This window comes from Trichechus manatus, unplaced genomic scaffold, assembly GCF_000243295.1.
Source record: "Trichechus manatus latirostris isolate Lorelei unplaced genomic scaffold, TriManLat1.0 scaffold00042, whole genome shotgun sequence".
In the NCBI taxonomy this organism is placed as follows: Eukaryota; Metazoa; Chordata; class Mammalia; order Sirenia; family Trichechidae; genus Trichechus; species Trichechus manatus.
The window spans coordinates 11051147-11069416 of record NW_004443978.1 but is presented as its reverse complement, the minus strand read 5'-3'; the positions used below and the strand labels follow the sequence as shown (position 1 = coordinate 11069416).

The following is an 18270-nucleotide window of genomic DNA, read 5'->3' as shown; positions in this document are numbered from 1 at the left end:
TGAAGGCATCAGCACGCTGGCGTACAATCAACCAGATGTATGAGCACATGAACCACCTGGGTGCACTTCTAGCAAGGTATTGTGTGTTTTTTATAAATTGAAGGTTTGTGGCAACCCTGCATCGAGCAAGTCTATTGGCACCATTTTTCCAACAGCATGTGCTCACTTCATGTCTCTGTGTCACATTTTGGTAATTCTTTCAATATTTCAAACTTTTTCATTATTATTATATCTGTTATGGTGATCTGTGATCAGTGATATTTGATGTTACTATTGTTAACTGTTTTAGTGCACCACAAATCATGCCCATATAAGACGGTGAACTTATTCGATAAATGTTGTGTGTGTTCTGACCGCCCCACCAACTGGCCGTTCCCCTGTCTCTCTCCCTCCCCTCTGGCCTCCCTATTCCCTGAGACACGACAATATTTAAATTAGGCCAATTAATAATCCTACAATGGCCTCTAAGTGTTCAAGTGAAAGGTAAAGTCACATGTCTCTTGCTTTAAATCAAAAGCTAGAAATGATTAAGCTTAGTGAGGAAGGCATGTTGAAAGCCGAGATAGGCCAAAAGCTAGGCCTCTTGCATCAAACAGTTAGCCAAGTTGTGAATGCAAAGGAAAAGTTCTTGAAGGAAATTAAAAGTGCTATTCCAGTGAACACACGAATGATAAGAAAGTGAAACAGCCTTACTGCTGATATGGAGAAAGTTTTAGTGGTCTGGATAGAAGATCAAACCAGCCATAACATTCCCTTAAGCCAAAGCCCTAACTCTCTTCAATTCTATGAAGGCTGAGAGAGGTCAGGAAGCTGAGGAAGAAAAGTCTGAAGCTAGCAGGGGTTGGGTCATGAGGTTTAAGGAAAGAAACCATCTCCTTAACATAAAAGTGCAAGGTGAAGCAGCAAGTGCGGATGTAAAAGCAGCAGCAAGTTATCCAGAAAATCTAGCTAAGATAATTGATGAAGGTGGCTACACTAAACAACAGATTTTCCATGCAGCTGAAACAGCCTTATATGGGAAGAAGATGCCATCTAGGACTTTCATAGCTAGAGAGAAGGTCAATGCCGGGCTTCAAAGCTTCAAAGCACAGGCTGACTTTCTTGTTAGGGGCTAACGCAGCTGATGACATTAAGTTGAAGACAGTGCTCATTTACAGTTCAGAAAATCCTAGGGCCCTTAAGAATTATGCTAAATCTACTCTGCCTGTGCTCTACAAATGGAACAACACAGCCTGATGACAGCACATCTGTTTACAACATGGTTTACTGAATATTTAAGCCCACTGTTGAGACCTACTGCTCAAAAAAAAAAAAAAAAAAGATTCCTTTCAAAATATTACTGCTCATCGACAGTGCACCTGGTCACCCAAGGGCTCTGATGGAGATGTACAGTACATCAATGTTGTTTTCATGCCTGCTAACACAATATCCATTCTGCAGCCCATGGATCAAGGAGTCATTTCAACTTTCAAGTCTCATTATTTAAAAAATACATCTCATAAAGCTATAGCTACCATAGAGAGTGATTCCTCTGATGATCTCGACAAAGTAAACTGGAAAGGATTCACCATCCTAGATGCCGCTAAGAACATCCATGATGCATGGGAGGAGGTCAAAATATCAACGTTAACAAGAGTTTGGAAGAAGTTGATTTCAGCCTTCATGGATGACTTTGAGGGGTTCAAGACTTCAGTGGAGAAAGTAACTGCACGTGTGGTGGAAATAGCAAGAGAACTAGAAGTGGAGTCTGAAGATGTGACTGAATTGCTACAATCTCATGATAAAACTTTAACGGATGAGTTGTTTCTTATGGATGAGCAAAGAAAGTGGTTTCTTGAGATTGAGTCTACTCCTGGTGAAGATGCTGTGAACACTGTTGCAATGACAACAAAGGATTTAGAATATTACATAAACTTAGTTGATAAATCAGTGGCAGGGTTTGAGAGGACTGACTCCAGTTTTGAAAGAAGTTCTACTGTAGGTAAAATGTTACCACACCAGCATCACATACTACAGAGAAATCTCTGATGAAAGGAAGAGTCAATCGATGTGGCAAACTTCACTGTTTTCTTATTTTAAGAAATTGCCACAGTAACCCCAACCTTCAGCAACCACCACCCTGATTAGCCAGCAGCCATCAACATCGAGGCAAGACTCTTCACCAGCAAAAAGATTACGACTCGCTGAAGGTTCAGGCGATGGTTAGCATTTTTTAGCAATAAAGTATTTTTTAATTAAGGTAAGTACATTTTTTTTTTAGACACAATGCTATTTCACACTTAACAGACTACCAAAAAGAAAAAAAAACAAAAAACTCATTGCCGTCGAGTTGATTCCGATTAATAGATACCCTATAGGACAGAGTAGAACTACCCCACAGGGTTTCCAAGGAGTGCCTGGTGGACTTGAACTGCTGACCTTTTGGTTAGCAGCCATAGCTCTTAACCACTATGCCACCAGGGTTTCCAAAAGACTACAGTATAGTGTAAACATAACTTTTATATGCACTGGGAAACCAAAAAATTTGTGTGACTTGCTTTATTGAGATATCTGCTTTATTGAGGTGGGCTGGACTGAACCCACAATATCTCCGAGGTATGCCTGTATGTAACAAACTCACCAAACTATCTGATAATTCACTGACTTTTACCTCATTCATCTTGTTTGAATAAATCAAATTGGTATAAAAGAATTGTTTATTCTCTTAATAAGACAGCACTCTGTTGTATGAAATTGAATTAAATACTTCAGTGTGTTTGGTGTGATATTACAGGTGAGTGTTACTTAGGCCCATCAGGACCACCACCACTCACCAGAGATGCCTCTGCCATCCACCCCTGCCAATACCTGAACCTTTGCTTATTAGTCTACTGAATTTTAAAAATCAGTGGATTTTTACTAACTTACTAAAGACTTGTTAATAAGCATGATGAATGTTAGGAATAGTCTTTCATTAATAAAGATAGATACATGGTTTGGCTAAAATATCTGAGACACTCCCATTCTTGAATGAACAAAGGTAAGCCAGTCAAGGTATGTGGATTGGCCAAGATCTTTTTGAGACATTTCTATCCTTCCACAAATAGGGTTAAGGTTCCAGTGAGGTCTCTGACCAGCACTATGGGGAAAGGCGCTTGATTCATTAATTGTTCCTATAAAGGACCACTGGTGCGTGAAGATTTTTGATTGCTTGATGCAGACTACAAGGACATCAGAATTCTGACTCTGGACTATTGTAGCATCCACCTTGAGTGAACTTTTCATGCAAAGGGTTGTCTTAGCACCTAAACCAACAGAGAGCTGGGACCTCATGGAGCCTACCGAACAGGATGTTTGAACTTTTGGGGCCCTGCATCAGAAAAAAAATGTTCATTTAATAAATACCCATCTGAGAATTTGGTTTAAAACTTTAGCAAGACCGTAGGGGATTAACTAGCCCTAACCCACCTCAAACTTCTACTTTCCCTATCCAGAATAACTTCAGAGTTGTTTAAGAACAAATTGGCTCAAGTCAAACTGCAACCATTAGGAATGTATAGTTAGGCCTCCGTATCCATGGGTTCCGCAAATGAGGATTGAAAATATTAAAAAAAAAAAAGAAAAAGTGATGTGTAGGCATCCCCCCTGCTGTAGCTCCCACTTTCTCACAGATCCTCCCTCAGTCTCTCTCCAGCTCTCATTGTTTGAGCATTGTTCGCCTCACATACAGGCTTCTTTGTCCCGTCATTATTCCCTAAACAATACAGTATAAAAATCATTTACATAGCATTTACATTGTATTAGGTAGTCTAAGTAACCTAGAGATGATTTAAAGTATACAGGAGGATGTGTGTAGGTTATATTACGTCATGTTATAGAAGGGACTTGAGCAATCCCCCATTGATATCCAGGGAGGACTGTATCTTAAAGCATTCCCTTCTGCATAAGGTTCATCAAGTAAAACTTAAGTTATTCTAATATGGTATTGTCCAATAGACGTATAATGACAACCTCAGACATCATTTTACATTTTCTAGTAGCCACATTAAGAAAACAAAAAAGAAACAGATGGAGTTCATTTTAATAATATATTCTATTTCACCCAATATCTCAAAAAAATTACCATTTCATCATGCAATCAATATTAAAAAAACGATACTAATAAGGTAATTTTACGTTCTTTATACTAGGTGTTTGAAAACTGGTGTGTGTTTTAGGAGAAGAGGCACATCTCATCCGAACTCTCCACATTTCAGCCGCCATATGTGGCTGGTGCCTCCCACATGGGAGAGCACAGCTCTGTGGGGTTAATTTTAAAGCACAGGGGAAAGTCTCATTCATCCTCAGTGTCTCCTCCAGAAACTTCAGGGTGAATTGCACCAGCCTCTTAACCCTCTAATCCCCAGTTACCAAATCCTTTCTTCTGAAGACTCTGAAGCCCCTCCTTTTGGCACTAGGGTTCCCAACACTGGGCGACCATGTAAGGAACGCAGACAGAGGGCGGAGCCGGCTGCCTGTCTGATTCTGACTCATGGCAACCCCATGTCAGAGTAGAACTGTGCTCCATAGAGTTTTCAATGGCAGATTTTTTGGAAGCAGATGGCCAGGCCTTTCTTCCGAGGAGCCTCTGGGTGGACCCAAACCTCCAACCTTTCAGTTAGCAGCTGAGCACTTAATTGTTTGAACCACCCAGGGACTTCTCAGAGGAGGGAAGGATACCAGTATCCAACACTGGCTCCTCACCCAGGATCCCCCGGACTCTCCTGCCTGTTTTCTCAGAGACTGGACTCACTCCTCTGCCCTCAAGTCGGACCTCTGCCCCACTGCCCTTTGGGAGAAGCAAGTGCTTGTGGGAAAATCATTTCTTTAAAGAAATCCACACATGGTCTCAAGTGTTTTTTTGTTTGTTTTTAAAATCAGAAGTAAAAGAATGAACCAAAGTACAAAAAGGCATGTTTCCAGGTACAGAGCTCCAAACTGGGTTCTAAACAAAGGTGAAATCTAATTATGGGTATTTCGCTTCTGGGTTCATTTGTTTGATTACTTAACCAGTCACTGGCATTTAATGAGCTCTGCCTTCAGGAGCTGACAACTCTTGGGGCTTAATGACGGGTTCCCAAACCCTGTGTCACCACTGGGTTGGTTGCAAAGAGTTCAGGGTCTGGTTTCTTCTTTGGGAAGATGCACACTGCCCCGTCCCTGGCAGATCAGCCCTCGTGGATGATGCACATCTGCAAATTAAGGCGCTCCTGCCCCGGGGAAACTGGAGACACCCGCTGGGGATCCTGGTGTTTGGCTTTTGAATTACACAGAATTATCACATAAACCCTGGTCAAGCCCCTTTCATGAGAGAAACAGTGGGAAAAAGATAGCCCAGGTGTCTTTCTAGCAACAGGAAAGGGCTGAAGAACCAGAAAGATCCTGGGTAATTTACAGACTCAAAGGAAAAACAGCCAGGCCTCAGGCAAGACAGGAATCAAGGCAGTCCCAGGAATGTAAACGAAAAAAACGAAACTCAGTGCTGTAGAGTCGATTCCGACTCATAGAGACCCTAAAGGACAGAGCAGAACTGCCCCATAGAGCTTCCAAGGAGCGCCTGGTGGATTTGAACTGCAGACCTTTTGGTTAGCAGCCATAGCTCTTAACCACTACACCGCCAGGGTCTCCCCCAGGAATGTAAGCAGCAGGAATTAGTGACACTGAGCCTAGAATGACACCCCTCCAAAAGACTTCATCTCTGCCTCAGAAATCAGATTTCTGGGAAACAGCTGCAATTGGCCAGGTGGGTCACATGACCATCATTTTGATTGACAGTCCCACCAGGACCACAATGATGGAAAGGAAAATCAACCCCACCCCTTTCAGGAGGAGTGGGTCATTATGGAAGTCATTCCCCACCCTGGGGAGGAGGACACTCTCTTTGAGAGGCATGGCGGAATCTGGGGCAGAGTGGGGAGGTGTGGGGTGAAGACAAGGAACCAGCCACTCTGGATATTCTTCTACCCTCCTTCTGCTTCTCTGAAGACTTTGGAGGGTGGGAGTGGGGTGGAGGATTCTTAATCGTCTTAATTTTTACCAAAAATCCATCCACAGTTTATCCACAATTACTGGAGCTGAAGAACTGGAAATAGGGCTTCAAGGACCCTTTGTGTTATTCCTTATAAAGGGATTAAATACTCAGAATTTTAGAAATAGAAGGGACACTAGAGGTCACTGGTCCTCAAACTTTTTTTCAAGCCACAGGTGTCACTCTTCAAATACATCTCATGGAGTCAACATATAAAAGGGCAAAGCAGAGATGCTCCTCATGGCGGGCATGACAGGGGACCGAAAGCACTCCCTTTTGCCCAGCAACCCTCTTCCCTCAGAGGCCTTCAAGCAATTCACTGGAACCGGAGGACTCTGCAAATGCAGTGAGAAAACTAGACTCTCATTTTACTGATGGGGAAGCTAAGGCCACACAGATCAAGTGGGTTCAAGGTCCCAGTTAATGGCTTTGGTGGTTCAGGGGTAGAATTCATCCCTCCCATGTGGGAGACCTGGGTTTGACTCCGAGCAAATGCACCTCATGCATGGCCACCACCCATCTGTCAGTGGAGGCTTCATGCTGCTACGATGCTGAACAGGTTTTTGTAGAGTTTCCAGACTAAAGTAGACTAGAAAGAAAGGCCTAGCAATCTACTTCCAAAAATGAGCCAATGAAAACCCTACGATCACAAAGGTCCAATCTATAACCGATCGTGGGGATGGCGCTGGACCGGGCAGCTTTTGTTCTGCTGTGCGTGGGGTCGTCATGAGTGGGAGCCAGCTCCACAGCAGCTAAGAACAACGCAACATTCAGCTAGTTAATGGAAGTTAACGAGACACAGTGGGGCTGGAACCTGTCTTGGGCTTCTCTCTACTAGTCAAGTGCTGACTCCTGACCCCTACCCTTCAAGGTGCCTGCCGTTATTCCCTACCTACCCTAGGATCATGCCAAAACAAGCTGCTTCTGGGTCCCATCAGCCAAGCCTTTAAAACTCTAATGAAAATTTCTTGTGGTGATAATAAAAGGCCAGTCAATATTTGTCCTTCAAATAGGGACTCAACCAGGTGCTTCTGTAAGCATATTCTCTCGCTTTGAAGGCAATCATCTGATAAACTACCCCAAAACCCCCCCAACGGTGAGTAGGTGCCAATGGAATGTACAGTTGCTGACATATCGAGTAGAATTCATTCAGAAGCATTTTCTTTTGTTTGCACAAGGACTGAGAAATGTGTAGATGCTGTGTTTTTATTATGCTTTGGATGCTGTCAGCTGTATTTTCTAAAGCTCCACCAGCAGAAGCCTCTAGATTTTTCACAATGAGACTCTGAGTCAATAGTCTAATTTCAGAAACATTGTTCAATATATCCTAAGCCTGATATTGTGTATGGTCTAAATCTAGACCAGTGGTTCTCAAAGCATGGTCCCTGGACCACATCACCCGGGAACTGGCTAGAAATGCAAACTCTCTGGCCAATCCCAAACCAACTGGAGCAGAATTTCAGGGGTGAGGTCCAACAATCTGATTTTAACACACCCTCCTGGTGATGCTGATGCACACTCAAGTTTGAGAACCACTGGTCTAGACTAGTTACAACCACTTTTGAGAAAGGGATTGGAGAAATAACTAGAGTCCAATTAACCTTTAAAACCAGCCTCCCCAACCCATTCACAGGGATTCTAGAAACTCCATTTTAAACCCACCTGCTAAAAAAATAAACAAACAAATGGAACCCATCTGCTAAAGAATTGGTATTCGAGTTTATTAAGATAATCTAATTAACTAGGATTTAATTAAAACACGCTTTTACTTCAACCATGCACATCAAAAACCTTTCCAAAAATGTAAGGGTCACTTTCCTTGCAGCTGCTAATGCTGTTCTGAGGATCACGTGAGCCAGTGCAAGGACTACCCCAGCTTCCTGCATCCGCATACTGGCATATGGATTTCTGCTATATGCCAGCACCACCTGTGCTATTATTCACACCATATTTTTATTTTAATTGATTCATTTTTAGATTTATTTCAAAAGAAACTTTGTATGTCACCTACTTTAAATAAAAGGCAATTATAACAATAAATTCACAACTATTAAAAAATTGTCCTCCACGCGCCATCTAAAATCACCTCCCATTTCACAGGTTATGCATCTACTTTTGGGAGAAAACTCAGCTGGCATCTGTCATGTCACGTGCTCCACAATAAGAATGGCAACCTACCACGTGCCAGGCAAGTCACACACATTATGATGTCATTTAATTCTCACTAGGCACATCAACCGACTTCCACTCCTATGTGGTGAGGGCTATTTACCCACAGATAAAGAAGCTGAGGCTCAGAGAGATAAAGCAATTCGCCCAAAGCCCTGCAGCGGCACGAGGGTCCTATGAAAAGGCTCTACTCCTTGTTTGCACTGAGCAGCTCATTTGTGGAAAGCAGCATCCTCCTCCGGACCCAGGCAACAGTCACGTCCATTCCTTGTACTGACTTTCACCCACGTTCTTGGTAGGTTCTTTCCCCAGAACCTTCATGATATTCCTATGGGGCTGATAACTTCAGGCATCCACACTCTGTGTCACAATATATGTGAAAGCATTATAGCCATTTTCTCTGGGTGGTGAAATTGTGGATGCCTTTTCCTTATTTGGAGCCCTGGTGGCACAGTGGTTAAGAGCTCAGCCGCTAACAAAAAGGTTGGCTGTTTGAATCCACCAGCTGCTCCTTGGAAACCCTACGGGGCAGTTCTACTCTGTCCTAGAGGGTCACTATAAGTCAGAATTGACTCGACAGCAACGGGTTTTTTTTTTTTTCCCCCTTATTCTTCATTATCTGTATTGTCTTTTTTATACTGAGACTACGTTTCATGGAAGTTTTGAGCTTGATTTTAAATTCAATGTCACTTTCCAACAATGGTAAAAAGAACTACATTCTTTCTCCCTCTTCTCTGAAGAGTAAACAAGATGGCACTGGTGTGAGTAACAATCTTAGAGGTAGTCCAGAGAAAGTCCTCCTTGCAGTGAGGATAAATACTCACAAAGCAAAACGGTGGTAGCGTTGGGGATGGGGCACTGGGGAGGGGGTTTGAGAGGGATTCAATCAGCATCTAAGTGAGGGATGTTAGATATCTAAGTTCCTGAAGGCGGTAGTCTGTGGACAAGATGGCGGCTCCATCTGGCAACCTGGAATCACCACCAAAAGTAAGAATGCGGACAAGCTACAAGTATTCAGCCAAACAGCTGGGCAGTGTAGGATGTTAAGGCCAAAATCTCAGTTCGGCCTTTCAACAGGCTTTAGGGACCCATCTCTACCTCGAGGCCAACCACTGAGCCTGGGCCACTTAGGGCTCTCCTTAAGCACATTCTCACAGCCTCGGGGGCTCATGTGTGCTGGCTGGCCAGAGACAGCCCCAGTTTATGTCCACTGACCTGCGTAGTCATTGACAGCACCCCTTTCATACAACTGTCCTGGCTTGGATAATACATTATATGCTCACCCAGAGAAAGGGCATAGAAGCATCATGCAGTAAGTAACATGGGCAAGGCTAAATTTAGTTTTCCTGGATTCTAGTTCTGACTTTCCCACCAACTAGCAGAACAGCCGTAGACAACAGAGACTGGACAAACGCCAGGGATGGCAAACATCCTGAACTCACCCTGGCTGTCTGAAATGGTTGCCTGGAGTTCTTTGTGAAGAACTCAAAGGCAAAATCTAGACACAGCAGGAAAGGGTGAATTTTACTGGCAATTCTGAATGCTGACTTTTGTCAGCAATTCTGATGAGGTTACAGGCATGAGGATGATAGACCCTGTGCCCTGAATAAGCAACCCTTCAACTAAATAGTCTCCATGGGCCCTTCCGCTCCAATATTTGTGCTCTGAAATGAGCAGAAATGGGTTATGCTTACAGCTATTTGCCATCCCTGGTTTTGTCCAGCCTCTGTTGTCCAGGATAAGTTCTCCAGGCTAAAGTAAAAAATCCGATCAGTTAGGATGATGATGGAGGATCCAAGAAAGGAAACTGCCTCTGCAAATGACAACCCCACACACCCCTACAGGAAGGCCTCTAGCAAGAAGCTAAGAATCCAGATGGTCCCCCTGTGGCTACTTTTCATGCTCTGTGAGAGGGGAGCTTGAGAGGAAATGGAAATTTCTTCCTCTGTTCTCTCAAGAGTTTTCCTGTGGAGAAGCAATCTCAAGAAGACAATCACTGGATTCAAATAACCAACCACGGCCCAAAGCAAGATCCTTCCGAAGTTTGGTGTTTGGTGCCAGTATGTCTGAATGGTAAAGTACCAGCTGGTCACTGCAATGCTGGCATGTTTTGGCAGTTTGTTGTTGTTATTAGCTGCCTTTGAGTTGCGCCCAACTCACGCGACCCCACGCACAATAGAACAAAACGCCGCCTAGACCTGCGCCATCACCATGATCAGCTGCGGATGGGTCTGCTGTGATCCACAGGATCTTCACTGGCTGATTTTCAGAAGTAGGTTACCAGGTCTTTTTTTCTAGTCCATCTTCGTCTGGAAGTTCCACTGAAACTTGTTCAGCATCATAGCAACATGTAAGCCTCCACTGATAGACAGAAGGTGGCTGCGTATGAGGTATGTGGGCTGAGATTCAAACCCAGGTCTCCCACGCAGAAGGTGAGAAGTCTACCACAGAACCACCATTGCCCCATCACGGCAGCTTAACATCACCTATAAGCTTAATAGATATATTTCTAACATGAAACCATGTATACTGTATTAGAACGGTATGTGTGCATCTGTGTATGGGTGTGTGAGTTCACACACAAAGACTTAGTTGAAATTAAGAAGTCAAGAAAGAGAGTGACAGCTAAGGAAACTGGCGAATCCTAAAGTAGTAATACAAAGAGGAGATAGAAGAAACGATCATTTCAGCCATTTAGTTCAATGCTGGTAATTAACCTACATAAATCCAGGACGTGTTCAGCTCACCTTGTTAAGCCGTTCAAGCATTTCTTTTAGCAGCAGTTGACATTCACACTCGTTTTCATACCTGAAAATTGGACACATAAATAAGAGTTGGGCAGCTTCCCTGATTTCATATGTGTTGATCACACAATCAGCACACAGTTTTTCTAAGATGAGTACTACACTGTCTCCTTTAAGGCTGAAGTGACAAATTCTTCACTCTAAAGCAGTAAGTAATGCTGAATCTCCTAGCCCACTACTTTCCAACCTTGTTCACATCACAGTGCATGGAGAAAGGGATAGTATTTGCACAGTACATGGGGTCACTGGAAGCAGTATACTCTGTCCTATAGGGTCGCTAGGAGTTGGAATCAACTCCACGGCAACAGGTTTGATTTTTCTTTTTTTTTGAAATGGACCAGGAGTCTACAGCCTGGGGGCTCCAGCACCGCGCCTCTACCCTGCCCTTCACCCTATCCTACACTACCAGCAGCCCAGTCACCCTGAGGATAAGGAAATCCCTTATTGGCACACCTGGAACCCAGTGCAGCAGTGAAACAGAGACTGGGAGGTGGCCCTACACAACCTACAGCAAACACCACTAACCTGACCTCAGTGTGGATTTCCTACACTACTTTATTTATTGATACGTGTAACATATGTCAGTTTTTCTGGATTATGTCATTTATCCTCACAAAACCCTTTACAAGAGCAGTTATTGTTACACCTGTGTTAAAGATAGGAAAATGGGAACTAAGAAGCTTGTCCAAGGCCTCAAGCAGATGCTGTCAGTACTTCACCTGTACACCGAAGGCTTTCCTCTGGACCAGTGAGCAGGACAGGCTGGACTCACCAGAGGCAGTGCCTCGGCGAGCGGCCCTCAACTTCTGAAGGATGGGGAGTTGGTGCATAAATACCCCAGCTCCCTTGTCCCTTACTTGGGATTACTGAGATGTGTTTTACACTGGCTCTGAGAGCCCCCACAGGTTGGTCTGCAGTTGCCCAAGATGGTCACTTGCTTGCTAATGCTCTCAGTACTAGCTTCTTCCCCTTCCCTGTCTCCTTTCCCCACTATCCTACTGGAGCTCTGAGGCCATCTGCCAAATAAGCCACTTGGTCCTCAAATCTCTGTTTCAAGGCTGGCTCCTGGAGGACCCCAAACTACGAGAGCCATGAAGTCAAAATTCATACTTGTCTGACACCACACCTGTGCTCTAACAACCACACCACCAACAGAAGCAACAGATACTAGAAGCAGGTGTATTTTTTCTTCTAGTTAATTTATTTCCTTGACTTCTAGAAAATAATGGGGATCATTCTGATCAGAGTGAGGGTTAACTTTGGAAATTTCATCCCTTGAAGAGAGAAGGTCCTTTCCAAATGACCCCTCCCTTCATCCCTGTACAGAGCCCCTCAATATCCATTCTTCCCTCTTCCACAGGGTTAGAACTCTTGATGTTTGGTGGGAACACGGCTGCCTCGAAGGAGACTGTGTTTACCAGCCTTCCTTGCAGCTAGGTCTGACTAAGTCATGGGATGCAAACTGTTTAAGTGTGTGTGGCAGCTTCCAGAAATCTTCCATTGCCCTTTGCCTCTTCTTCCCTGTCTCTCTTCCGCATCTCTCCCTCCACCCTACAGGCTGAAACATGGATGCTGTCGAATACTGCTGAGCAGCATTCTAAACTGCTCTCCCAGACCTTACACAGAGAAAAACAGTCTTCCATCTTGGATAAACCACTGTCACTGCCAAGTTTATGTCATTTGCAGTGGAAACTAATCCTAGTTAACACTCAGCCCAACCAACAAAACATAGCTTTAGATGCCCATATTCACAAACGTGAAAAGTATTGGAACTGTTTTCTCAGAATTAAAGTCCTGAACTCAGGGGAGGACAATCAGGAATGTGTGCACAGTTTTAAAGCCATCTAAGAAGTTCAGTTAGAACCAGTAAGCAAAACGTACTTGCACAGGTTGTACATTTCACACCAGGATGTCACATTTAGCCATTTCTTTTGTGTGTGGCTCTAATGGACCCAGAAATTATCTTTATGTGGATAATTAGCTTTAAGAATAAAACTTTTAACAAAATCTAATTTTCTCATTGCTCTTACCTGCTAGGAATATCTAAGAGTTTCTGTAGCTTAAATGCATATTTGATAAATAGTACACTAAAGTGGTATCATGGGTAATATACTATAAAGACAAGTCTGTATACTATATTAAATACAAGTGATTTCATTATAAAGAACTCATATGGTCATATATATTTACATAAATAAATACATAAGTAAACTCATTTAAAAAACACTTGGGCTTCAATTATCTAATTATCTTAAATAAATTATTTGTGGTTTTCAATAATTGACAATTGACTCTATTCATTGTATTTGGGTACTTTTACTTATTTTTTAGTTCTTGTCTTATTTAGCCTTTGTTTGATCTTCTGAAGACCTGATTTTTGAAATTATTCAACTACCCAGGTACAGAATATGCCTAAATGCCTAATGCTGAAATAGAACCAAAGCTGCGTACACCTTCCCATTTCTGCCTTATTTTCACCTGGCTTTGGCTAGTCATCAATTCACCTCTGAAATGTAAAACCAAACTGAGAATGCGTGTGTGTGTGCGCGTGTGTGTACGTGTAATTTTTATAACAAATTTCAAATCCCACTACCACAGTCAAAATATCAAAACCTCTGAGCAGTGGCTGGGAATAAATTAAAGAAAATTTTCACATAAGTTATAGAACCTGAAGAACTGTTCTATGATGGGCAGGTAACTCAGAACCAAGTGAAATCAAGGAAAGACAGGGAAAGCTCAACAGGGCCTTCCTTCAAAGAGGGCTCCTGGGAGTCACACTTGCCCAGTGAAATCACAGCAGACCATGGCCTAACAACCAGGTAAAGACAATTCTGGACCTAAGGTATCCTGAGAGCTGCCCTGAGCATCTGAACCAGTGTCCTCTTCCCTTCACTTTGGAGAATATGTGCTTCATCTGAATGTGGTCCTACCTCTGGGCACCATTCCATAGGAGTCCAAGAACGGCCTCTCTCCAGGACATGCTGTTCTGGAAAAGCACGGGCCCAGGGCAAGAAAACCCAAGTTCGAGTCTTACCACAGGCCCTCTCTAAGCCTCAGCTTCCCCATGAAGGGGATTTCCAGGTCCCTTTTCCAGCTCCAAATCTGTTTCTGTGGATCAAAACCAAAAAGGTTGATAGGAATTGAATCATCAATGAATATGATTTGATAAATGTGCTCCGTGTACTATGTTGAATAACCTGCTGAAAATTGGGGTGGAGTAGGTGGAACTTCAACAAGTTTGGAGAAAATACTCTGGGTACTCCAGATCAGGGTTCCCCTAACCTGACTGTTCACTGGAATTACCCACAGAGCTTGTCAAAAATTAAAATTCCTAGACCCCCGCTTGAGGTCCAGGGTAGGGCCTGGACATCTGTATTTTTTAAATCAAACTAATTTATATAATTCTAAATGGATAACTCTCTTACATGGTGTCATGGTTTGAATTATGTCCCCCCAAAAATGTGTGTATCAGTTTGGCCGGGCCATGATTCCTGGTATTGTGTGATTTTCCTATATATTGTAAATTCTGCCTGTATGGTATTAATGAGGGAGGATGGGCAGCAGTTGTATTAGTAAGGCAGGACTCAGTCTACAAGATCGGATTGTGTCCTGAGGCAATGTCTTGAGATATAAAAGACAGAAGTGAGCAGTGAGACAGGAGGACCTCATACCATCAAGAAAGCAGTGCCAGAAGCAGAGCGCATCCTTTGGACCCGGGGTCCCTATGCAGAGAAGCTCCTAGTCGGGGGGGGAACATTGACAAGAAGGCTGACAGAGAGAGAAAGCCTTCCCCTGGAGCTGACACCCTGAATTTGGACTTTTAGCCTACTTTAATGTAAGGAAATAAACTTCTCTTTGTTAAAACCATCCACTTGTGGTATTTCTGTTATGGCAGCACCAGATAACTAAGACATATGGTTAAGCAATTTTTTAAAAGATATAAAAATGCATGCAGTTACAAGTCTCCGTCCCACATCTGTCTCCGTTTGTCCAGCTCCTACTCCCTTCCCCTCCACAGGTAGCCAGTGTTATTATTTTTGCGGGTGTTTGTGTCCAGAAATTCTCTACCCTTATGCAAGCAAAAAAAAACTTTTATTCTTTCCCCCCTTTCTTTTTAAAAAAAAAAATACTATTCCTTTTTACAACTGCACAGTATTCCATTGCATGGATGAACCACAATTTTATCAGCCATCACCTACTAATGGTCATTTAGGTTCATTCCAGACTTTTGCTATGGCAGATCTGTTAGAGGGTATCTATAGAACAAACTCCTTGAAGTGACACTCCTGAGTCAAAGAGCACGTGTGTTTATAACTTTAAAATATGTTAACAATTGCTGAGCAAGTTTTTTGTTTTTCTAACAATTCCTTGGGTGATTTTAACCCACAGGAACAGTGCCCTGAAGCAGGGCTTCTTAAACATCACTGTTTAATTTCTTAAACTAGGAATCACCTCTGGATCTTGTTAAAATACACATTCTGACTCAGGAGTTCTGGAAAGGGGCTGAAGGTTCTGTATGTCTAACAAGCTCCTAGGTAATGCTGATGCTGCTGGTCCATAGACCACACTTCTGAAGAGCAAGACCCTAGAGGACACATTAAAATATAATTCCAGGTGTCAGCTGGGATGTGATGAAAAGACAATTAATTAGACATAGCATGCCCAGGACTTGAATCCCAGCCCCAGTGCAGCAATTTATCAGCTGAGTGACCTTGCCCCAAATCCCTACATTTTCTGAGCCTCAGTCTCCTAGTCTGTAAAACGGGCAGTACTGTCTATAACAGGATAAAGTTGTGAGGAGTAAATATGTATGAATCTCGAAAACACCGTGCTGAGCAAGAGGAGCCAGACATATAACACTGCATACTGTAAGATTCCATTTTTGTGAAGTTCTAGAACAGGCAAAGGAACCCCACGGTCCAATGGTTAAGCACTCTGCTGCTAACCAAAAGGTTGGCAGTTCGAACCCACCCAGCAACTGGAACCCATCCAGTGGCTCCGCAGGAGAAAGACCTGGTGATCTGCTCCCATGAAGATTACAGCCTAGAAAACCCTATTGGGCAGTTCTACTCTGTCAGATGGGTCACTATGAGTTGAAAATCGACTGCAGGGCGCCTAACAACAACAGTACAGGCAAAATTAATCTATGGCGATAGAAATCAGAACATTGAGGGCCTCTGGTGGGGCGGGGGACTGGGAGGATTGACTGGAAAAGGGCAGGAGGGAACTTTCTGGGGTGTGGAAATATCTTGCTTGTTTGGGTGGTACAAGGGTATATAACCAAAAAACCCAAACTCGTTGCTGTCCAGTCCATTCCGACTCACAGCGACCCTACAGGACAAAGCAGAACTGCCCCGTAGAGTTTCCAAGGAGCCCCTGGTGGATTCTAACTGCCGCACTTAACCACTACGCCACCAGGGTTTCCACGAAGGTATACACATTTGTCAAAACTCACTGAACTATGAACTTAATATCTGTGCATTTTATTGTATATAAATTATATCTAGCTTTAAAAATGCATAAAAAATTAAATGACACCATTTTATATAAAAGGGCTCTGTAATCTGTGAAATGTCATCAAAATGGAAGCTAGTCTTATCTTAAAGAAATGTGCCACGTGCGTGTCCCTGGAAAAGATAAGATCATCAGCGCCGGGAGACCAGAAACCGCCCTCCAACCCGGGTCACAGCGTCCTCCCGTACCCCCGGACCCGCCGACGCCCTGCCTCAGTTTCCCCCCACCGCGAACGCTTACTTGCTCCGAAACTCGTCGAGCGCGCGCTGCGCCTCTGCGCCCTGGCGCTCGAGCCGCGCGCGCTCCGCCGCCAGGTCCCGGACGCGCTGGCGGCTACCCTCAACTTGCCGGGCGAGGGCCTCCTCCGGGTCGGGCAGGTTGCCCAGGCACCGGAAGGCGTCCAGCTGCCGGCGGAGGACGGCGTGGCGCTGCTCGAGTGCGCGGGCCCGCTGCACGTAGGCGGCCACGCGCTGGCCGAGCCCCTGCACCGCCGCCAGGCTCTGCGCCGCGCCTGCGCTCGCGGACAGGCCATCCGGCTTCGAGGAGCTCGGCGTCTCCTCGGAGCGCTTGTACTGCTCCTTGAGGGTCTGGAAGACGTAGCTGCGCCTGTACATGCTCATCTGGGTGCTCAAACCGTCCCTCCACGAGGCCCCCGCCGGCCAGCAACCTGCTAAATAAACACCGGAGGCCCCCAGCAAGTCGCTGGGACGTTCTAGAGCCGATCAGCTGTTGAGCTCAGCTCCACACTGTCCCCAGGCTCCAGAAGAACAAAAGAGCAGCGGGCTGGCTTTTGTGGGCTAGATTAGCAGACCACAAAAGCTGTCGGGTTGGAAGGTTAAATGGTCAATGAGCTCTTTGTTCGGTGATGGCTAAGGCCTTTGGCTTCATGATTGAATGGAGGGTCAGGAGGCCAAGAGAGACAAGGCTTTTGTGTGTGTGTATGTGAAAATATACACAACAAAACATACACCCGTTCAACAGTTTTTACACGTACAGCGCATTGACAGTGGTTACATACTTCACGTGGTGTCACCATTCTCCCTACCCCTGCCCGTATTGTTTCACCACCATTAACTTGGACTTTCTGCCCCCTTGAAAGTTCTCACCTGTGTTTTAGTTACTGTTGTCTATTTAATCTCATATAGATAATTCTAAAAGAGTGCAGTGCTCAAGGCGAACATTCTTTATTACCTGAGCTAAATTGTTTAGTTTAAAGATGATTACGTGGGATAGTTTCGGTTCAAATGTTAAAAGTTGTTTCCAGGCAATAGATTTTTCCTCTAGTCTCAATGTATCCAGTGAGTCTAGTTTCCAATAAGAATTTGAAGTTCTGGTCCACATTTTCTCCTCCCTTAGATCAAGATACAACTATTGGGTCCTTGATCAAAACATTGAGTGATGGTAGCCGGGCACCATTCATTTCTTCTGATCTCATGGCAAAGGAGGTAGTAGTTCATTAAGGCAATTAGACCTTCTCCAATTCCTGGGTCTCCTTCTTCCTCTGTTGCTCCAGGCAAATAGACACCAATTGTTGTATCTTGCGAGGCTGCTCGGCTTTTAAGACTCCAGGCACTACCCACTGAACTAGGAGGTACAACAGAAACTCTGAAGACAATTTTGGGCCAAGCCTTTGATACAAGAAAACTATTCCCATGAGGTGTTTATTTGTATTTATGCAGTTTCAACAGCTGCAGCCTTTCCTTCCTCTTTTTTTTGGCTGCTGTTTTAGCTATAAAG

General features: G+C 44.0%; 1 protein-coding gene across 1 annotated transcript in view; it reads right to left on the bottom strand.

Annotated features, from left to right (window-relative positions):
- The window catches only part of BFSP1 (beaded filament structural protein 1), a 45272-nt gene extending 28125 nt beyond the window's left edge, over nt 1-17147 (bottom strand). The window contains 2 exon segments of the mRNA XM_004376484.3: nt 10963-11023; nt 16774-17147. Coding sequence (XP_004376541.3) covers nt 10963-11023; nt 16774-17147 — 435 coding nt within the window.
- Between the last annotated feature and the right edge of the window lie 1123 nt (nt 17148-18270).